The 20,338-nt window shown below is 32.9% G+C and overlaps 1 protein-coding gene across 1 annotated transcript; it reads left to right on the plus strand.

Annotated features, from left to right (window-relative positions):
* Positions 1-2,043: 2,043 nt before the first annotated feature.
* On the plus strand, positions 2,044-4,818 carry LOC130895776 (uncharacterized). The gene is made up of 2 exons (XM_057803322.1): positions 2,044-2,125; positions 4,040-4,818. The coding sequence occupies exons 1-2, from the start codon at positions 2,044-2,046 to the stop codon at positions 4,816-4,818; spliced, it is 861 nt and encodes a 286-aa protein (XP_057659305.1).
* Positions 4,819-20,338: the final 15,520 nt, after the last annotated feature.

The following is a 20,338-nucleotide window of genomic DNA, read 5'->3' on the forward strand; positions in this document are numbered from 1 at the left end:
ATAATAAAATAAATGTTGATAGAATGTTTACGATATTTAATACAATTTTTTTTTATTTAAATAACCTCTTAGAATTTTCTCCATGTAACTCCTCCATCCATAAAAATGAAAAATGACGGAGGTATTTTTCATATCTTGTTTTTTTCTAATTCCATGACTTCTTTCTTCTTTTCTTCAAATTTCTGTTTTCTACAAATTTTCTTTTATATTTTCGAATTAATCATAATAATATTAAAATTACACAAATTATTATGATTATCGTACATAGTCCTATTGATACATGGTTTTGTGAATTGTAAATTTCATAGATTGGCTTTATATTTCTAGCAATTTTATTTATTTCATATAATTTTTCAAAATCTATGCTGGTTAAATTTGGAGATTTATAAATTTGATTATTCAAAAATTTCAGGTTTAATTTCGGTAATATTATTGATTTTCCTTTTTTGATTTGTATGTTAGTTGAGAAGATTTCACTTTCTATTTGGATGCTACAGTTCTTTGGTATTTTTATAATCGATGGATAACTTATTTTTAAATAACGGTCCGAAACACATTTAGAAATCACTTCAGTTTCTGAATTTGGAATTACTAAAAGTTCGTTATTTGTCACTTGTTCTTATATAGTTTCTTGGAGATTCAATTCACTAACAACACAATTTGCAGCAGAGCATCTTTTTAACAATTCAATAGTACAATTGTCTTTTAACTTAAATGTTTCTTTGCAATAATATTTTTCTTCTAACACTGGACATTCTTCTTTGATAAAAATAACTTATTCTTGATTTCTGGCCAAGTAAGGTTGAGGGATAAATATCGTATGATTTTGGATTATAGGGTATAAATGAAAAAATTCATAGATTTTAGGTTTCAGGATTGGAACATGAGTAGCAAAAATAATTTTGGATTTGGAAAAGGTTACTTGTGAGCCCAGAAAGAGATAATACGTTAAAATATTATTAAATTTTGGGATTTGTTCTTCTTTATAAATAGTGGTTAAATATTTAATCATTTCGAAAATTTCTTGACTCGATATAACAGAACTATGAATTGTATTTGGAAAATGTTATCGCGTTTTCAATATTATCAATCAATGTAATTAAACTTTGTCAGTCCAGATTAATCTGTGAAATGTTATAAAATTATTCAGTTATTATTTTATTTTCTATTGAAATGTGAAATTTCTCTAAATTATCAGAAAGTTTCTGTTGATTGCTTCATAGAGTCGTAATTGATTTATTATAATGATCAATTAATTTTTTGTGTAACAATATTCGCAAATTCACTTTCTTCACCATCTGAGACCAAAAAGCCATCTATGTATTTTTCCTACCGCAATTATTAATCCTCTTTTTAATCTTAAATGTGGATAAATGTTTTGTAATTCTTTATCTAAAGTATTAATCAAAATTTCTGTTCTGCTTAATGATTGTTCAGCTAATTTATGATATGAAATAGGATTTGTAGCGTTCGCTTGAGATAAATTATTTTTTAAACTATAATAGAATTGTTTCAGATTATTAATTTGTTTATGAATATATTCTATGTAATAGAGTCTATGTAATATATAAAAGTATGCTAAGTATAAATAAGGTTACTGGTTCCTAAATTAATGGGTAATAATAAATTGTTTACTTTCGTAATTTCTATATCTTCTGTTTTAATCTTCTTGTAAATTTGTAAATTACAGTAGAACTCCAGTTATCCGAACTCCGACTATCCGAATCGCCGATTATCCGAATCACTTTCAGAAAAAAAATTTGTCCAAAAAAAGTCTAAGTGCGCTATTATTCTTCCCCCCGCGAAGCCAGTGTTTGCGCGTTCGCTCACTATTGTCCTTCCCTCCGCGAAGTCAGTTTAGGCACAACACGTGGTATGAGTCCCCACTCCAGTTCCGGCGCATTGCAGTCACGGAGCACCTGTCATTGTTTGTTTTGATTGTAATCAGTTTGCTATTGACCTTGCTCGAGGACGCTACTCTTTCGCTACGGCTGACTTTTGTTTGTGCGTGTACAATATGTATGTACTGTATTGTTTTTTACCATGGCTTCGAAAAGAAAACGTGTTGTGCTATCGTTAGCGGACAAACTGAAAATTATAGAGCAACTCGATAAAGGTGTAACGGGTAAGAAGTTGTCTGAGTAACAGTAAGTCAACACTTTTAAACTTTGTTTCGGTGCTTGAAAATGAAGATGGAAGTTCCTTCAGGAAAACAATGAAGACAGCAACCAACAAAAATTTGGAAGATGCCGTGTTTAAATGATTTTTGCAGCAACGTTCTATGGGAAATCCGATTTCAGGTCCAATCCTTTGTGAAAAAGCCATCTTTTAAGGCTAGTAACGGCTGGCTAAGGAACTTTAAATTCAGGCATGGTGTACGCGAGTTAGATTTGGCTGGTGAGAAGCTTTCAGCAGACTCTGCAGCTGCTGAAAATTTTATTGAAAAATTTAAAACTGCAGCAGAATCCTATGATCCGGAGTTTGTTTATAATGCTGATGAAACTGGCCTTGTTTGGAAAGCATTACCAAAAACCACTTTGGCTTCTAAAAGGGAATCTAGTGCCCCTGGACATAAGGTCAGTAAAGAACGTGTTACAGTGCTTAACTGTGCCAACTCCACTGGAAATCATAAACTACCACTTCTTTTAATAGGAAAATCAAAAAATCTAAGAGCATTTAAAAAAACGTAAAAAAACTTCCACTCTTCTACAAAAGTCAACCCAAGGCCTGGATGACTGTAGCTTTGTTTACCGAATGGTATGATGAAGTGAACAGCAGAACTGTTGGAAAGAGAGAATGGGCAGTTTAAAACGACGTTTTTGCCTCCCAATGTTACAAGTTTGCTGCAACCCATGGACCAGTCTGTTATTGAAACAATGAAGCGCCATATAAAACACGAAATGCATTGAAATATACCAAAACTAGAAAAAATTTATTCAAGAAAAGAGAAAAAGAGAACAATATTAATTGTATTCTCAATTATTTTTTCTTTTATCAGTATTTTTAAAATTAAAAAGATACAAAATTATTGAACACATCGATCCAAAAGTTTCCTTCCAATTGATCGCAGAATCTTTTATGTCAACAGCTACATATCGCATGTAGGACTGCTCATGAAATTCTAAAATCAGTGAACTCCGCAAGTTTAACGGTAACGGCATACCGGTTCTGTAATATTTTGCGATAATTTCCTCGTCCCAACTGTATTGTGTATATTTGAGTCTTGAACTTTCTTTGAAAACAGAAATCCACAGCGTGGTGCTAAATCCTACGAATGATAAAAAGAGATAAGGTGAGAAATTTGAGTAGTTTTACAATAGTTTTTTTTATTAAAAACAAGTATTAGACCATCGAACAGTACATAGCAGCAAATAGAAATATTATTTCAATACGTACAGTAATTTAACGTACTGCTCTAAGAATAATAAATGTTTGATTACCTTACAGCGAAAATTTTTGATAAATTATGTAACGTTTGAAAATAGTTTCCAAGTTGATAGACTTTTTTGGTGTGTTAATGTGGCACACAGAATTAGTTGTTCTGTTTGTAACAGATATTTTCAATACATATCTAATCAAGTACCAAATTGACAATTAATATGAATTATATAAGTAAAACAAATTGGTTTCAAGTTTCAAATATAATTCCTCTAATTGTAGTATGACCTCTAAGAAAATAAAAACTAAGGGATTTGAAGGAACCTCCAGTTGCATAATACCTGAAAATAGATCACTCGATAATTAACTTTTGGACTATAAATTAATTGATAAAAAAATGTATTATTAATTATATAAAGTAGTATATTAAATATTTTTAACAATGATAAATAATAATAAAAAGTAGGACTATCCTATAGTATTATATTAAAATAAAATATTATATTCATGTAGCGCACTTTTTATACATGATAATTAACGTTTTTTGCAACCAATCGTAAATAATATAATTATAGTAAACCTATTCAATAAATTTTTATTTTTTTTAATAACTTACATTTTTGCGTTTTTAATTATTTAACTTTTATATTTATCATTGCAGTAGCTGACTGTAAAAAACGATGGAAAAATTTAAGAAGGTCATATACACGGCATCTGAAATCTAGCATTAGTCCGTCTGGTAGTGCTACAAAATCAAAGAGACCGTATTACCTTGCAGAGCACATGCAATTTTTACAACCATTTACAAAATCACGCGAATCTGTTTCGTCAATCAGTAATAGTAATAGACCATCCTCACAAATATCTAAAAATTCGTCCGAAGATTTTATTGAAGAAAGTGATAGTTCTGTCAACTTGCCTGAAACACCTGAAGATGAAATAAGATCAGATAATCAATATGAACCTGATGGCATCCAATCAACAAGTCCGTTATGTGATGAATTATTCAAACCTCCTAATAAACATTTTAAAACGTCCAAACAATCTATCTCAATATCAGATGTGAACAATTCGGCTTATGAATATTTTCAATCCAAAAAGAATACCAGTAAAATAGTACATGAGAACAAGCCTCAAGATCCGGAAGTGTCTTTTCTAATGAGTGTTCTGCCCGATTTCAAAGAAATGAACGCAGATCAGAAAAGGCGATTTAAAATTGGAATTCTTAATTTGGCTGGGAACATTTTAAATGAAAATACATACAAACCTACTTTAGAGCCTTTTAACAACCCTACATCATCGGCATCTTCAACTATGTATATTGATCAACGAAGCACACGTTTTGAACCATCGTTAAACGACCAAACATCAATAACCTACCCATCGACAGACTGTACTCAAAATGTCTTAGCTGAGTTTCTGAAATATCCCACAAAATAAAAGGTATAATTACTGATTAGTTTTGATCTCATCATTCATTTTATTGTATATATTATTATATCTACTTTTATTTATTTTTATAAGAATGTATAAAAAGGTTAGGCTAGGAAGGTAGATTTTTTTATTTTATTTTAACAAGTATTTTTTTATTTTTGTTTAAAAAAACTTGAGTTTTTCAAGTGTTTAATTATATAAAATAAAATCTTTCTTGAATCTATGATTTCTTATTTTGAAACCTGATTTATTACGATTTTATTTAAAAACTTACCTTAAAGTGATTAAAAGACACTCTTCCGGTGAAACTGAGTCTCTAAAATTAGTATCTTGTTTCCTAATCGATGGTCCTACTTTTTGAAGTAATAAACTAAATGTATTTGTATTCATTCTATAAAATGATTGGAATCGCTCAGGATAGGTATGTAATTCTTTGAATACATCAAAAACACTACGTTTAATTTTTTGATTCTTTTTCCAGTATGGATGAACCCAATACTGTCTTTTTTATTATTTGCGTTATTAACATTGATTAAATTTACTAAAGCCAAAAAACTTTCGTCATCCGATGAAGAAGAAGACATATTGACAACTGGTGTTACTAGTTTCTAGATACATAGGTAGGCGTTGTGTCACACCATTCGTCATTTTGTTGTTACGTGTTTGCTATATCACTTGCCACGCCACACGTCACGTTACTTTGGTGGGCGCTCGGCCTTATGGATTAGAGAATTTAATACACAATATGCACAACCAAGACAAAAAACGAATCGTAAGTAAGAGATCACCTAAAAAAGGAAAAGGTTCAGAAAAAAATACCAAGAAGGTAACCAGAACAAACGAAAAAAACTAATTAAAAGTGATTAAATGCAGAAATACATTAGACCACGCAATGAATACGGAAACGGTAAAAATAAGAAAAATAAATAAGAGAAGAAGTAAAAATAGAAACATCATTAGAATAGGTACATGAAATATTAAAAAAATGCTAAGGCTAGAAAAATGGAGGAAACAGCAAGAGAAATGATTAACCTGAGGGAAGGATGTATGAAGAATTGATAAAAAAGAATTCACTTAATTATATGAAGGAGGAAATAAATGAGGAAGAAACGGAACAGGATTCGTGATAAGCAAACAGGTAAGAGATAATATATTGAAGGTAAAGATTAAATGGCAGAATTTCGTATATAACACTGAAATTCAAAGTAGCTAATATTACAATTGAAGAGCTTAGTGGATGAACATGTTAAGTGACATTTTTGAGGAAATCGAGATTTTCATGTGGATGAACATGTTATTCTGTCCTTTAAACATAGCATGTTTCCCCTTTTCGCTAACCCTTCCACTAAAGCTATTTTCAGTGGATGAAGTTGTTATATGCACAGGTCGATGCCAAGTTGGTAATGAAAGAACATGCTATGGGTATAAGACATCTTCTTCCACTTAAAAAGTTACGACCTTGACATGTTCTTCCACTAACGAACATGAGGTCTTAGTTGCATGGATAACCTCTAGGTAGTTTATAAATATCTTCTCTAATGTGTAACGTGTTTCTTGATAGTTTCTTTTTCAAAAAATAATATTCAGAAAATAGTTTTAATAACTACAATGGAATCAAGAGGAAAACGTATGGTTAGAGAAGCTCTTAAAAGATTGAAAAGTGATTCTTGTGACAACAGGAACTCAAGCGGTAAGTGCAAACAAATTAAATTTGATAAACAAAATTAAATATATGAAATTGTATGCAACAGGTTATACTTTGTGTTTATTACTTAATAATAGAGTACATCCTCGCTTTTCCCAACTAGTAATATCAATCAATCGGTTTGCAGTCGGATTACCGGTAACGTAAATTAAAATAACATTAGTTTACCACTGAAGTTTTTATAAAAAGTGTTTTAGTTCTAACAAAACAACTACTTAAAATAGTGTAAGATTATCTTATTTAATTAGATAGAAACATTTTTTAGAGAATAATCTTTGGTATTGTTCTTTTGCCAATATCGGATTTCCCCTAAATAACGTAGAAGGTACCTTTTCAACGTTTTCTTTTGAGAATATAGGGGAGCTTCCAGACAACAACACTTGTCGGCTTTTCGGTTTGTTTGAGGGTAGCAAGTTATTTACCTTTTTCTCACGGCATTTATATTTATTAGAATGAACAAATAAAAATTTAAAGGTCCGGAACTTTTAGAAGAGACCGAATAAAAATAAGATTAAAAGCATTATCAGAAAATGGGTGGCATGTGTTCTACGAAAACAATAGTTCATATTACATGGTTATCATATTACATGTTAGTATTATTCTAATAAAATAAAAAATAAATAAATAAAATTCTAACAAATTTAAAAAATAATTCTTTCGCCTTACATAAAGAAAAAAAATAAAATAAAATAAAAAATAAAAATGATTTGATTACTCTTAAAATTCGGAATAATACTAGTTTGGTTTAGCGGGACTGTACAAAAATTTGTATGTATATGTTCACTAAGAGCACTCATTACTAAACGTTCGCATTAAGATTGTATTTTAATTACATTCCAGATTCTCAGAATAAAGATCTACGAAGCGACTTAAAACCCTTTAGAGACGAACGTGACCCTATGGTAACGGTGCTCCTCTCATTGTTCTATTGTCTCCCTCCTTTCTAATTATACCTGAAAACGGCTGCTTACTTCATTTTCCGTGTCTTGAACCCCAGATTGTCAGTTTAGAAGTGGAAACAGTGGAGTAACAAGTGTTTTTGTGATCGGAAATTGAAATTGAAATCTTCCCTTTTTTCAACATGACTATGGAGTTTGGGTAAGTCAATTTTTACTACTTTCAACTAATATTTTTTACTCAAGTGCGGTGTTTTTCTTTTCATTACACCTTAAAGTAATTGTGTAAACAAACAAAATCATTCTACAACATTTACATCGGATGTAATGAGAACGGGAATTCGTGTGTTACCACACGGTTACGTTCGTCCTTGCCACTACTCTTTTTCAAATGCTCTTCTACAAACAATTTTTTTTCATACATATATTCTTTAATCAGTTTCGCTCAATATAACTGAATATTGCATCATTTTCATCGAAATCGTAGTCGGTTTATAGTTCAATACAAATAAAACTAATTTTTGATTTGTATTGATCCAATTTCATAAATCAAGCTAAGGCGGTCGTAAATAATTTTTCTAAATTTGCCTTAGAATCCCCTTCATATAACGCCACATTGTTTGTTTAATTCATGTTTATTTTCAATTTCTCGCATTGATCTCTTTTGTTGCAGAGAGAATTTGAAATTCGTCGGAATAACGGTAGAGGAGGCAATGCAGATGTTACTTGCACCGTCAGATGACGAACAAGAACCTGATGTTGAGGCAATATTCATAACTCCTCCAGAACCAAATGTTCTTTCAGAAGAAGACAGTGCGGACGAAGATGAGGGTGGATTGCTTGACAATCTGGGTGGCAGGCAATTAGCGGCAGATGCAGAAATCAGACTGGTGGGCAGAAAAGATGAAATTGATAAATCAGTGCTGGGTTTCGTTCCTACAAGCAAAAGAAAATGGATAGAAGGAGACCTTTTTTCTCAACCAACCGATGCGTTCGGAAAATTCAGTTATGATGAGTACAAATGCTTAACACCAGCAGACTTTTTCGAATTATTTATTGATGATGAGATAATTCAGCTCCTCCAAGAAGAGTCGGAAAAATACGCCCTTTTCAAAAACTCTCCGAGTCCTCAAATAAAAAAAGAAGAAATAAAGGTAATAATAGCAATTTTGATTCTCTCGGGATATAACGTTTTGCCTGGGAAAAAATATTACTGGGATACGAAAGATGACATGCATAACGAATTGGTGGCAAACTCAATGCGGAGGGATCGATTCATACAAATAATGAAATATCTACTCATTGCTGACAACAGCAAAGGAGCATCGGCAACAGACAAGATGTGGAAGCTTCGTCCTATGGTGGACATATTAACAAAGAATTTTCAAAAACACTTTGTGCCCTTTGAGCACTTGGCTTTTGATGAAGCCATGATCAAATATTACGGAAGACATGGCTGTAAACAGTTTATTAGTGGAAAACCAATCCGATTTGGATATAAGGTGTGGTGCCTGAACACTAATTTTGGATACCTGGTCAACTTTGATGTATATCAAGGAAAAAATCCGAAGTCTAACTCAGAGTACGAGTTGATGTTTGGCTGCTCCACTTGTACAAATGCTTAATGAGCTACCAGATGCAAAGAAAAAACTGCCCTACAAGCTGTATTTCGATAATCTGTTCACGGGAATGAATTTATTAAAACATCTGAAGGATGTTGGCTACAGTGGAACAGGGACGATAAGGGAAAATCGCTTGCCAAAGGACTGTCCTCTTCCTACAAATCAATTCATGAAAAAATCAAAAAGAGGAAACTTAAAAAGTTTGCTAGAATGGGCCGATGGAATATTCGTCAATAAATGGATGGATAGCTCCGTAGTTAGCGTTGCTTCGACAGCTTACGGCTCGACACCACAATCACAGGTGAAGAGGTACAGCCGTAAAGATAAGAAAAATATTACGGTAACACAACCTAATTGTATAAATATGTACAATAAACATATGGGAGGCACTGACCGCATGGTTGAAGATTTGGCAAAATGGAGAATATCCATTAGGAGCAAAAAGTGGTGGTGGCCAATATTTACATGGATGATTGATGCAGCAACAAATAATGCCTGGGTAATGTACAGGAAATCAATAGGGAATATAACGAAATTAAACTTTCGTAGAGAACTTTGCCAAACGTATTTGAAAAGGTACAAAACTGACTCAAAGTCCCTTGGTGGGTCATCATCTGTCACTTCAGTTTCGAATCGGGTGATGGAAACTTTGCGATTTGATCATTTGGATCATTATATAACCGAAACTGAAGGCAAGAAGAGGAGAAGATGTGCAGGAAAGGATTGTAGTTCGGTTGTAAGAACAATTTGCGAAAAGTGCGAAGTCGGGTTGTGTGTGCGATGTTTTTCGGGTTTCCATAAAAAGTGACAAAATAATCATTATTTTTGTAACAGTTATTATAAATGATAGTTCATAACATACGTAAATAGTTTATGACAGTTTACTTATACTAGAAAAAAGTAATAATAGTTAATAAATGACGATTTTTTAGTTTGATTTATTTGTTTTTATTTTTACCTCTCAAGGACGAATGTGACCTTTTCCGGTTTCCCACTTTCCCAAGACGAAAAATAATTTATTTTTTATTTTTCCTGTGACTTTAAATAGCTAATTAACAATTGTCCCTGGAGGGTTAAGCGGAGACTCAGCCCTTCAAGACCCTTCTGAGGAAGAGAAGAGCACCGATCAGGAAAATTCGATGAAAATGAAAGAAGTTTATGAAAGTAAGTTGAACTTTGGCACATAATAACTACCTTAAAAGTTTCCTTTCATCAAACTTTTGTTAGAAAATGAGCAACGTTAGTTGAAACAACATTTAAAATTTTTTTTCTTCTTCTTCTTTTCAGCTTTTCTTGTAGACGTCGAGGAGAGCAGTGATGAGTATCTACCAAGCTCCGAGTCATCCTCATCCGAAGATACTGCTACTTCAAGTAAGCGACGTAACTTACTTAAGATTAAATCTTTCAGAGTTGGTCAAGATGTTGTGCCTACTATATTGTCAACTCCTATAGTTCCCTACGGCGAAACGGATGGAAGTGAGAGCTCTGATTTAGCATGTACTACTCTTGGTGAAAACCAAGCAGTTCAATTCCTTGCAGTTTTGACCACCCAAAGTCTAACTCCAAAAAAGATACAAAAAGTATATATTCCTAGAGATAACACCTCTAGGGAAAGAAAACGCAATCCGCATTGCTGGAAAAAGAAAAAAGCCGCCATTTTGAGGAAAAAAGGAGAAGCCTACTTATCATATTCAGGTAAAGAAATCCAAAAGAAAACCCCAAATCTGGGAATGTTATGTAATAACAAATGCCCATTTCACTGCAATGGCAAATTTAACCAGCATCAACGAGAGCATATCTTCTTCGATTTTTATAAATTAGACACGAATGCAAAAAATGCCTATTTGTATAACTGCATTTCAATAATGCCTGTGCAAAGGCAAAGGAGAGAAGCTAAGACCCACAAGACCTCATCTTTTATCTATATAGTGAAAAATGGGCGTGAAAATGTTCGCGTGTGCAAAACTGCTTTGGCAGCTCTTTTTAGAGTTGGCAGGGGAAAAATTGATCACATTCAAAAATCAATAAAGGCTGGTTATAGTATCCCACCTCCCGACCAGCGAGGCAAACATACAAATCGGCCTCACAAGATAGCTGCACAAATTTCAGAATACATTGAAAGTCATATTAGAAGTTTCCCTTGCGAAGAATCACATTATTCGAGGAATAAAAACATTCACAAAAAGTACTTGTCTCCTTTGCTTTCAATAAAAAAAATGTATCAACTTTATTTAGCAGAGGTCCATAATGATGGAAAGCCTGACAATTTCAAAGTCCCCGAGTGCACTTACCGTCATATCTTTTCTTCCAAATTTAATTTATCGTTTGGTCATCCAAGGAGCGACACATGCAGCACCTGTGAAATGGGACAAGTCAATGAAAATCATGCTGCAAGCTATCGAGAAGCATTTGATTTGCAAAGATTTGACCGAGAATCATCCAAACTGAGAAGGGATGTTGCTTACCTTACAGTCGATTTACAGCAGACGATGCCTCTCCCTAAGCTCAGTGTGAGCAAGGCGTTCTATTTGAGGCAGATGTGGTTCTATAATCTCGGTGTGCACATCATTACTCACTCAAAGGATTATGCTCAATTCTTTACGTGGACTGAAAACGTTGCTTGTCGGGGAAGCAATGAGGTGGCTAGCTGTCTACTAACCCTAATCGAATTCGATGACTCTTTGAGGAGTACAGTACATTATCTGGTCAGACTCTTGCTCTGGCCAGAACAAGAATGCGACAATGTTATTCTTGTACCAGTACCTCATTCTTAAAGGTTATTTCAAAGTGATTGAGCATAAATTTCACGAAGTGGGTCATTCTTATCTTGATAGTGATCGAGATTTTGGAAGAATCGAAAAAAATTTGAGGAAACATGAGACCATATTCCTTCCGGACCAATATCGAGATATTATACAGAACAGTGGAAGAAAGAACCATGTTACTGATATGACTTCTCACTTCAGAAATTTTAAAGACCTCCCGAAAAAACTGAAGCTCATCAATCGAAAAAAGAACATTCTCACTAAAAAAGTAGCTTTCAGAAATGAGGTAAAATGGATAAGAGTTAAAGAATTTGGCTCATACCTATACAAGGATTGCTATGATCCGTATACTCCTTTCAAGAAAGTCAACTGCAGATGATCTGGCAAAAATAACGAGATGTGTAAAGATCGAATAGGAAGCTAGTAAAAGAAAGCTAGAGATAAACGAAGGGAAAACGAAGTAAATGTAGTGAAAAAGAAAAAAAATTGCGCCTATCTTAAGAAAATAGAGATAGGGAAATATATATTTGAGGAGGTTAACAATTTTAAATACTTGGGAGTAACAGTTAACAACCCAATGATGGATGAGGAGCGGAAATTATTTAAAGGATCCAAGCAGGCTATTGAGCTTATCATAAATTCCGGCTTCTAATGCTTTGCAAAAAAAATCAGCATGCGTACTAAAATGAAAATCTACAGCAGTACGCAAACAGTAATCTATGAAGGAGAAACAATGAATCTAACAAAAGCTGATGAGGAAAAACTCAACACCTTCAAAAGAAAAATGATAAGAAGAATATATGGACCAAAAAAGTTGAGTGGCGGACAATATAGAATCCTTATGAATGCTGAAAGTAGAGAAATATTAATGAAACTATCACCAGATTCATAAAATCGCAAAATAATAATGAAATTAAAAAATTATCAGAATGGAAACCCTTAGGAAACCAGCCCAAAGAAAGACCAAAAAGTCTAGGAAAGTCAAGCCAAAGCCAAAACAACCAACATTGAATTGGTGGAGATGCTTTGTGTGACACTATTGCAACTTCACTAAATTTTTCAATATCATTATAAAACTTATACATATATGTTATTTGACTTCTGAAAAAGCTCAATAATGTAAAAAATACAAAAAAGGCTATACTAAACTAAACTAATAAAAAATGGATAATATGTTATCAAATACTAAACAAAAATGAAAAATAACATGAATGAAATGTAATAATAATTATCAAAAAAACGCATATATGTATCAACAAAGTATTATTCGCCACAATTTAAAACGGGTGCAGGATAAAGTGGGGGCTTACCTAGACAAGTTTCACACCTGCATCTCGTTTCTCGCCTAATTCTGTTTTTCGTACATTCTCTACATTTTAAAAATAAATTGGGTTTTTTACAATCTTGAGGATCTGGAATATTTTCCAAGAAATTATAATTTGGGCTAGGAGCATCTTTTCCATTTATTGGATTTTGTTTGACACATTTTCTGCCATATTCAAATATCTTCTATTTGAAGTAAAGATCGAATAAAAGCTTCTCTGAATTCGATAAACTTAATTTTTCTCACAGTTTTTGTGTATAAGAAATATGAATTCCACATTGCAATGTCCAAAAATCGAAAAATCACTTTTTTGTACCAACGTTTTGAGTGGGCAACTATAATAGCTTAGCATTTGGTCTCTTTTATCGATTTCAGACATGTGTCTATTGTAAGCATCTATTTCTATAGGCTTTTCCTTTTCAATACCATATTTGTTTCTCACTGTAACTATAACTGGCTTGTATCCAGTCGTTATCGCAACAACTTCGCGTTTGTCTTTCGATTTGCTATAAACGCTCTCGGTCTTTTTTTTCTCCAAATATGTTCACCCATACGCAATTTTTTTTATAACTAATGAAGGACTGCCTCGTCTGTTTGTTCTTAGCGTTCCCGTAGAATGAGTTTTATGCTGCAATAGCTTTGAAGATAAGGAAACGCTATTTTAGAAATTATGCATGTAAATGTCTTGACCTTTGTTGAGGTACGGTCCCATAAATCTAAAACAAGTTCCTCGGTCTTAGAATTGTGTTCTGGATTTGGTTGTTCTCGATCTCTTCCTTCCCATCGTGGGAAGTGACCTCGTAGAATTTTGTACCGTATTTAGATTTTTTATTTATGATGTATTGCCTAAACACAAGGCGGCCTCTAAATAGTAACATGGACTCGTCTAAGATTAAAGCCTCTGAAGGAGAAAATACCGAGTTACTATTTTTTACAGTTAAATCCAAAAGACCTCTCAATTTTTTAAGGCGATTATTTGGATCATTATCATTCCAATTAGAGCTCAAGCATAAAAGTATTAGTTCAAATCAACGCCTACTCATACATTGTAAAAAAATTGGATGATAGTATAAAGGATTGTGTGTGAATAATTGCCTAATTTGTTTGGGACAGATATGTTCCATAATTATTAGTACTTGTCAGCATAACATCCATAATATCATGGTCCCATATCTGTTCAAAAACGATTAACGACATGTGCTCCATACCATCAATTTTTACACCATATTGAGTTACATTAAATTGAAATTTGGAGATATTAGATGTTACCTCTTTTCAATTATCATTCTCGTTCATGTCTTCTTCTGATATTTGATTTTCCTCTAGAGCTAATTCCTCATCGTTTTCGGACACTTCTTCTTCGATGGTTTCATCTGGCAATAAATTATCTCTTTCGTCACTATCGTTGCTAGGTAACATAGAAGTTACATAGTCAGCGTTACCGCCAAACTCTATGACACTAAGGTTATTTAAATCAGTTTTCTTATTGAATCTTCCTCATTAGCATTGCAAATGGGAACCCTGATTTAAAAAGCAATTAATACAACATATTAGAAATCCAAAGAGATCTCAAGTGCCTCTTTTAAAAATCTTAAATGTGATGACAAAACTTATTAAAGATGAATGGGGTATAGAAATATCTACTGAAGGATTTACAGGTGACTAAATCTTCGGATAGTGCATGGCAGGGTTTAGTATTTCTCACTCAACTTTACTATTATAACAGAGATGAAATTTCCCTGTTTGCTACTCTTTGCTACTATGTTAAACTTGTGGACCAATCTTTGTGGGTCGTTTTCACTTTCTGCTATAAGGATAGCATGAGATAGCAGAGAATTTTTATTTCTCTATTTCCCATCTTATAACCCTTCCTCTTTTCATTGTCTTTATCATTTCATCCATTATGAATTAAAAAGTAGGAGGCTTAAGAATCTCCCTGTCTTATACCCGTGCCTATGTTTATTTATTCTATAAGGTGTCCGTCTATTCTGGCCTGTATTTTGTTGTCCTTATATAAGACAATTATTTGAAAGTTCATTTGCTATTCCATCACTGCCTGTAGCGTTTTGGTTTTTAAGTTTTCCCCGAGCTTCCTCCACTTCCCGTACCCATAAGCGGGTACCATGTTTATGGAAAACATGTAAAAATTGTTATAATTGATCCAAGTGAAGTTAGCTTTTTCGTTCTTATAAATGTGAACTATTTCTAAAAATTCCCATTTTCGTATATTAAATTCTGTTCCGAGAATTTTTAAATCCTTATAATTGAATTTATGTTTTTCTGATATTTCATGGTTCGTTAATTCAGTTCTATTTTTTTATCGTATTGATGGCCTCTTACTCTAGTTTCTAAATACTGAGATGTTTGCCCTATTTAGAATTAAATAGTTTAAAATGAAAGAAAAAGTTATACAACAAAATTTTGTATTTCACAATTTTGAATGAGTTTGGACTGATGTAGATGTAGACAAACGTATCCGAGATAATTTTCAGATCAAAATATTTATATAACTTTTTAAAAACCAAAATATTCGTCTTCAAAAAGACGTTCCAAATATTTGAATAATGTTATCCACTTATTGCTAATTCTCTCCAATAATATGATGAAATTTATGTTTGACCATATTTTATAATATATTGCGTTCAAGAAAACCTGCCGTAATCCCATAATTTTCTCGAATTATTTTTTATTGGTTTCCCTACCTGAAATTTACGGGAAAACTTGAAACTTTTTTTTACGTATCAACCACACAGCGAGTAATTGAGGTTAGGTTAGATCGTTAAAACTACATTTTACTACCTAGTTTGCAGTCTTCCAAGTAGTTCATAAGTTTCTCTGGGTCTTCTTGAAATAGCTTTCCCAGTGAATATTGTGTGAAGTTGATTCATTTTTCGTTCGTTGTCATATTTTAAACAATCTATTAAGAGGTTAATTCACTATTGCACATCTCGCACGTTGGTTTGTGATATCCTGCTAATAACTAGTCATGTTTGATACGAGTATGTCCGATTTTTAGACAGGAGTGGGTCACTTGTTATCTTCTACTTATGTTGTTGGAGTTACAATCGTGATAATTTTCAAGGGTTCGGGTCGTAGGGTTCGGAATTGCTTTTCCCTGCCATTTTTCTTGAATTTTCTTTTTAAAAAATGCTTAGAAATTGGTATGTACTATATATTCTTTACTAATTGCTCGTTATTATTGCGGTGTGGGATGGAACCCTCATGAAATTAACATTTATATTGTTGTTTCTGCAAGTGAGTGGCTCCTTCTTAATATGAATGGCAAGAGGATGGTTGGGATATTGCTGGCAGATTTCCTTTGAGAATCTCTTATTATATGGATATTCTTGGATTCAATTGAACTTCCTTGAGTACTTCTAGAATGGCAAACAGTTCAGTAGAGTGGATAGATGTAATAGGAGGGAGTGAAAAGGATTTCGACAGGTTTGAGGAGTAGAAGATGGCTCCAATTTCATCTTGATTTTTCGAAGCATCTGTGTATACCTTATAAAAGTTGTCATATTTACTTAAGGTTCGTAGGAATTCTTGTTTTATTACGGTTGTTGGTGTTTCTGATTTATTGAGATGGGCAAGTTCTAGATCTGTAGTAGAGAGGGGTATTGCCCATGGAGGGATATCATCTATTGATGATATATCATAGATATTTGGAAATTGCAGATTCATACTGGATAGATATATGTTGACTCTGTGATGGAAAAGAGTAGTTGAGTTAGTTGAGAATTTCTTTTCAAAACGTTCAAATACGTCGTTACGGATTACAGAATTTCTTGTATTTATTAATACAGAGACGGCGTACGAGATGCTCAGATATTGTCTTCGGTAAGAAAGTGGTAGGTCCCCAGTTTCTTTAAATAAGTTTTGGATGGGACTTATACGATGGGAACCCAAACAGGTGCGGACTGCTGTGTTCTGAATAACTTCCAGTGATTGTAAGAATAGTTTTTCTAACAGAGTTGTAGACGTTTGCTCCGTAATCAAGTTTGGATCTTATCAACGATTTGTATATGTGTAGTAAACTTGCATGCTAGTGACCTGAGCAGGTTAATTGTAAGTTGGCATTTTTTTCTTCAATTTCAGAATGTGTGTTTTCCATGTTAATTTTTGATCAAGTAGCATTCCTAGAAAGTTTACTTCTTTCACATATTCTAACTTTTCTTTATATGGATATAAAGTTATGGGCTGGAGTTTAGTTCTTCTTGAGAAACATATTGTTTTAGATGTATTGAATCGCAACTCACTTGTTTTTGACCAATGTTCTATTGTGGCTATGGTTTGTTCGATGTTTTTATGCGTTGTTGTCATATTTTTTCCTCCGAAAGAAATAACTAAGTCATCTGCGTATAATCTGCATTTTACTGGTGATTTACAGTTTGCAATAATCGAATTTATCGCTATGAGAAATAATGTACTGAGATTCGACCCTTGTGGTATACCATTTTCTTGTGTCTTCAACTGGGAGTATATTACATCCATTCGCACTTGATACTGGTGATGTTCTAGAAAGTTGAAGATATATTTTAATATGTTGCCTCGTATTGACCGGTCGTAGAGTGTTTTAATTATTGAGTATTTCCAGACCGTATCGTACGCTTTACGAATATCAAAAAATCTTCCGATGCACTGTTGTTTTATTGCAAAAGACTCATGTATGTCTGATTCTAGATCTATAAGATTATTTAATGTGGACCGATTTTTGCGGAAGCCACACTTTTCGGGTATTAATAATTATTCTGGTTCCATTGTTTGGTTATTTGAAGCTCTTATAAGATAAATAAGAGGAATATTGTTCAGGCCTGTGCAGGTGTTTTTAGAGTATTGTAATGAATTATCGTGTTCGTCAATGGTTATTGCAATGTTTGAATTTGATTGAGTTTTGCTCTGTTCTGTTTTTTTGTATCTGTTAAAAGCTTCCTTTGATCTCTTTACGGCTTGTTGACAGTTAGAATTCCACCAGGCAACCATGTGGTGTTTGTTATTATGTTCATACCGTTTGCATGTTCATTTGCAGCGTGTTTTATTAGTTTAGTAAAACATAGTACTTCTTTATCGATGTCTGCGTTTTCATTAATTTCATGGAGATTTTCTTGGATGAATTCTCGAAATTTGCTCTTAATTAGTGATTATTATGGGATAGTGGTTATTATATGAATACGTTGATACGTTCCAATTCAGCTTTTATGAGAGAGATGGATGACATATCGTTAGATAGACAGCAGTCATCGCCAGATCTTATGTAATGTCTAGTTTTTTGTCCGTCATTCAGGAGGTTGAGATTGTACATTTCTAACAGTTTTTCAAGTTTTTTTCCAAAAAATGTCTGTTTAGGTGAGCACCAGATATGATTGTGGGCATTAAAATCTCCTACTATTAACTGAGGAGATGGAATTTGTTGTAACTCAGTAATCTCTTCGGTAGTCGGCTCTTTGTTTGGGAAATATAAATGTTACACAAAGAAAAGGTAATCGTATCTTTTATTCTTACTGTTTTAAGGTAGATTGCTGTGACATCTATTGTATTTCTGATATAGGTTGCTACTCCTCCACTAGCTATTCTATCATTTTCTAGATTTTTAACAAAACAACTAATTTTTAAAATTATGGATTCTATTTTTAAAATTCGTTTTTTGTGGACAATTTATCATGTGTTTACATTTTTAAATTATTAGTTGTAGGTTTTCTAGATGGGTGTAGTACCCATTTATATTCCATTGAATTGAGGAGGTAGAAAAGGTTAATAGGTTTCAATTGAGTTATCGGCATCCAGTTCGGTTTGGTTTTCGAGATTTATCTGTTAGAGAATTTTGTTCCTAATTCGAGTGCATCTGGTTTTGATCTTCAAAATGAGGATATATTGTGATAAGTAGATCTGCGACTTCTTTAGTGTGGCTTAACATTTCTTCGAAAGACTTTTTTAATTTATTATTTCCGGACTGTTTAATTTTCTTCTCGTTGTTTTTTGGTTTTGTAAAAGTAAGTGGATGTCCAGACGTTGTAGGTGACGGGGAGAGCTCTGCTGCAGTTGTTTTAATATGTGATTTGGTTGTTTCACTTTGGCTCTTGTCGACTGTCGTTCCTTCTTTTTTTCGATGTAATTAGTATCATAAGTATTCGAGGTTTGTGGTTCGGGAAACTGTTTCGCCATTTGGGTATTTGATTGTAAGTAGAAATTTTATTATTTTTATACATATTTCTTATATTGTATTTGACCATAATTTCAGTCCTAGACGATGAATACATAAGTATTCGAAAGCTCAGAAAATATATTAAAGTTGGTCCACTTTGATGTTTCCTTACCAAGTTCCCAATAAAAAACTACTCATAATATTATTTATTATACTGGCTACAAACCATATCATCTCCACTTGGTAAACATTTTTGGATATAATTCAATGAATATTCCTGAATATTTTAACATATGTGCCTTTGGAAATGTTTCTCCTTTTTCTGTTTGGTCCAAGTAATCCTGTGTATTTTTGCTTTATCTTTTTACTTTGTTCTGCTGTTCTCTTCTATGGCATCAACTAAATACATGTTTTTATTATCAATTTCTATATTGGTCTCTTCTTCATCCGCACTCTCATATTGTTTTTCTATGGTACTATGATCGATTTGAATTTCATTCATATTATGCTTTTTGTATTTGTCAACATTTCTATTTTGGACCAGAAGTAGTATTTTAGATACTTTTACTATTTGGTACACATCTGAAGGTAATCGATACAATCGATTATGAGTTTTGGGCGTATGTCTCATAAATGTGGTAGTTTGTTCCAAATTTTTACTCTCCATTTTCAATAATTGTAGCAAGATGTTCTCTCATTTTTGTTGATGTCAACGAAGAAACTTCACTTGGATCAATTATAGCAATTTTTACATGTTTTCTATAAACATGGTACCCTCTTATGGGATCCTCAGTATGAGTCAAACCAAATAAGTAGAGGTTCGGAGATTCAAAAAAGTTGTTTCTATATTTCAAGAATACATCAATCCCCTCTTGGGTAGCTTTATCGACTCCTTTTCCTCGTCTTCCTTTGATGACAATCCGTTTAAGTTAACTTAATAAAATTTTTTCACTAAGTGTAAGCATTTTTTCAAAGTTTCCTGAAGATGTACTATTTAACTGGGTCTAGTATGCATATAGCATGATCCGTTGAAGCTCACCCACTATTCCTATTGAATAAAAGTAAACTACAA

The sequence above is a fragment of the Diorhabda carinulata genome, chromosome 6 (genome assembly GCF_026250575.1).
Source record: "Diorhabda carinulata isolate Delta chromosome 6, icDioCari1.1, whole genome shotgun sequence".
Lineage (NCBI taxonomy): Eukaryota > Metazoa > Arthropoda > Insecta > Coleoptera > Chrysomelidae > Diorhabda > Diorhabda carinulata.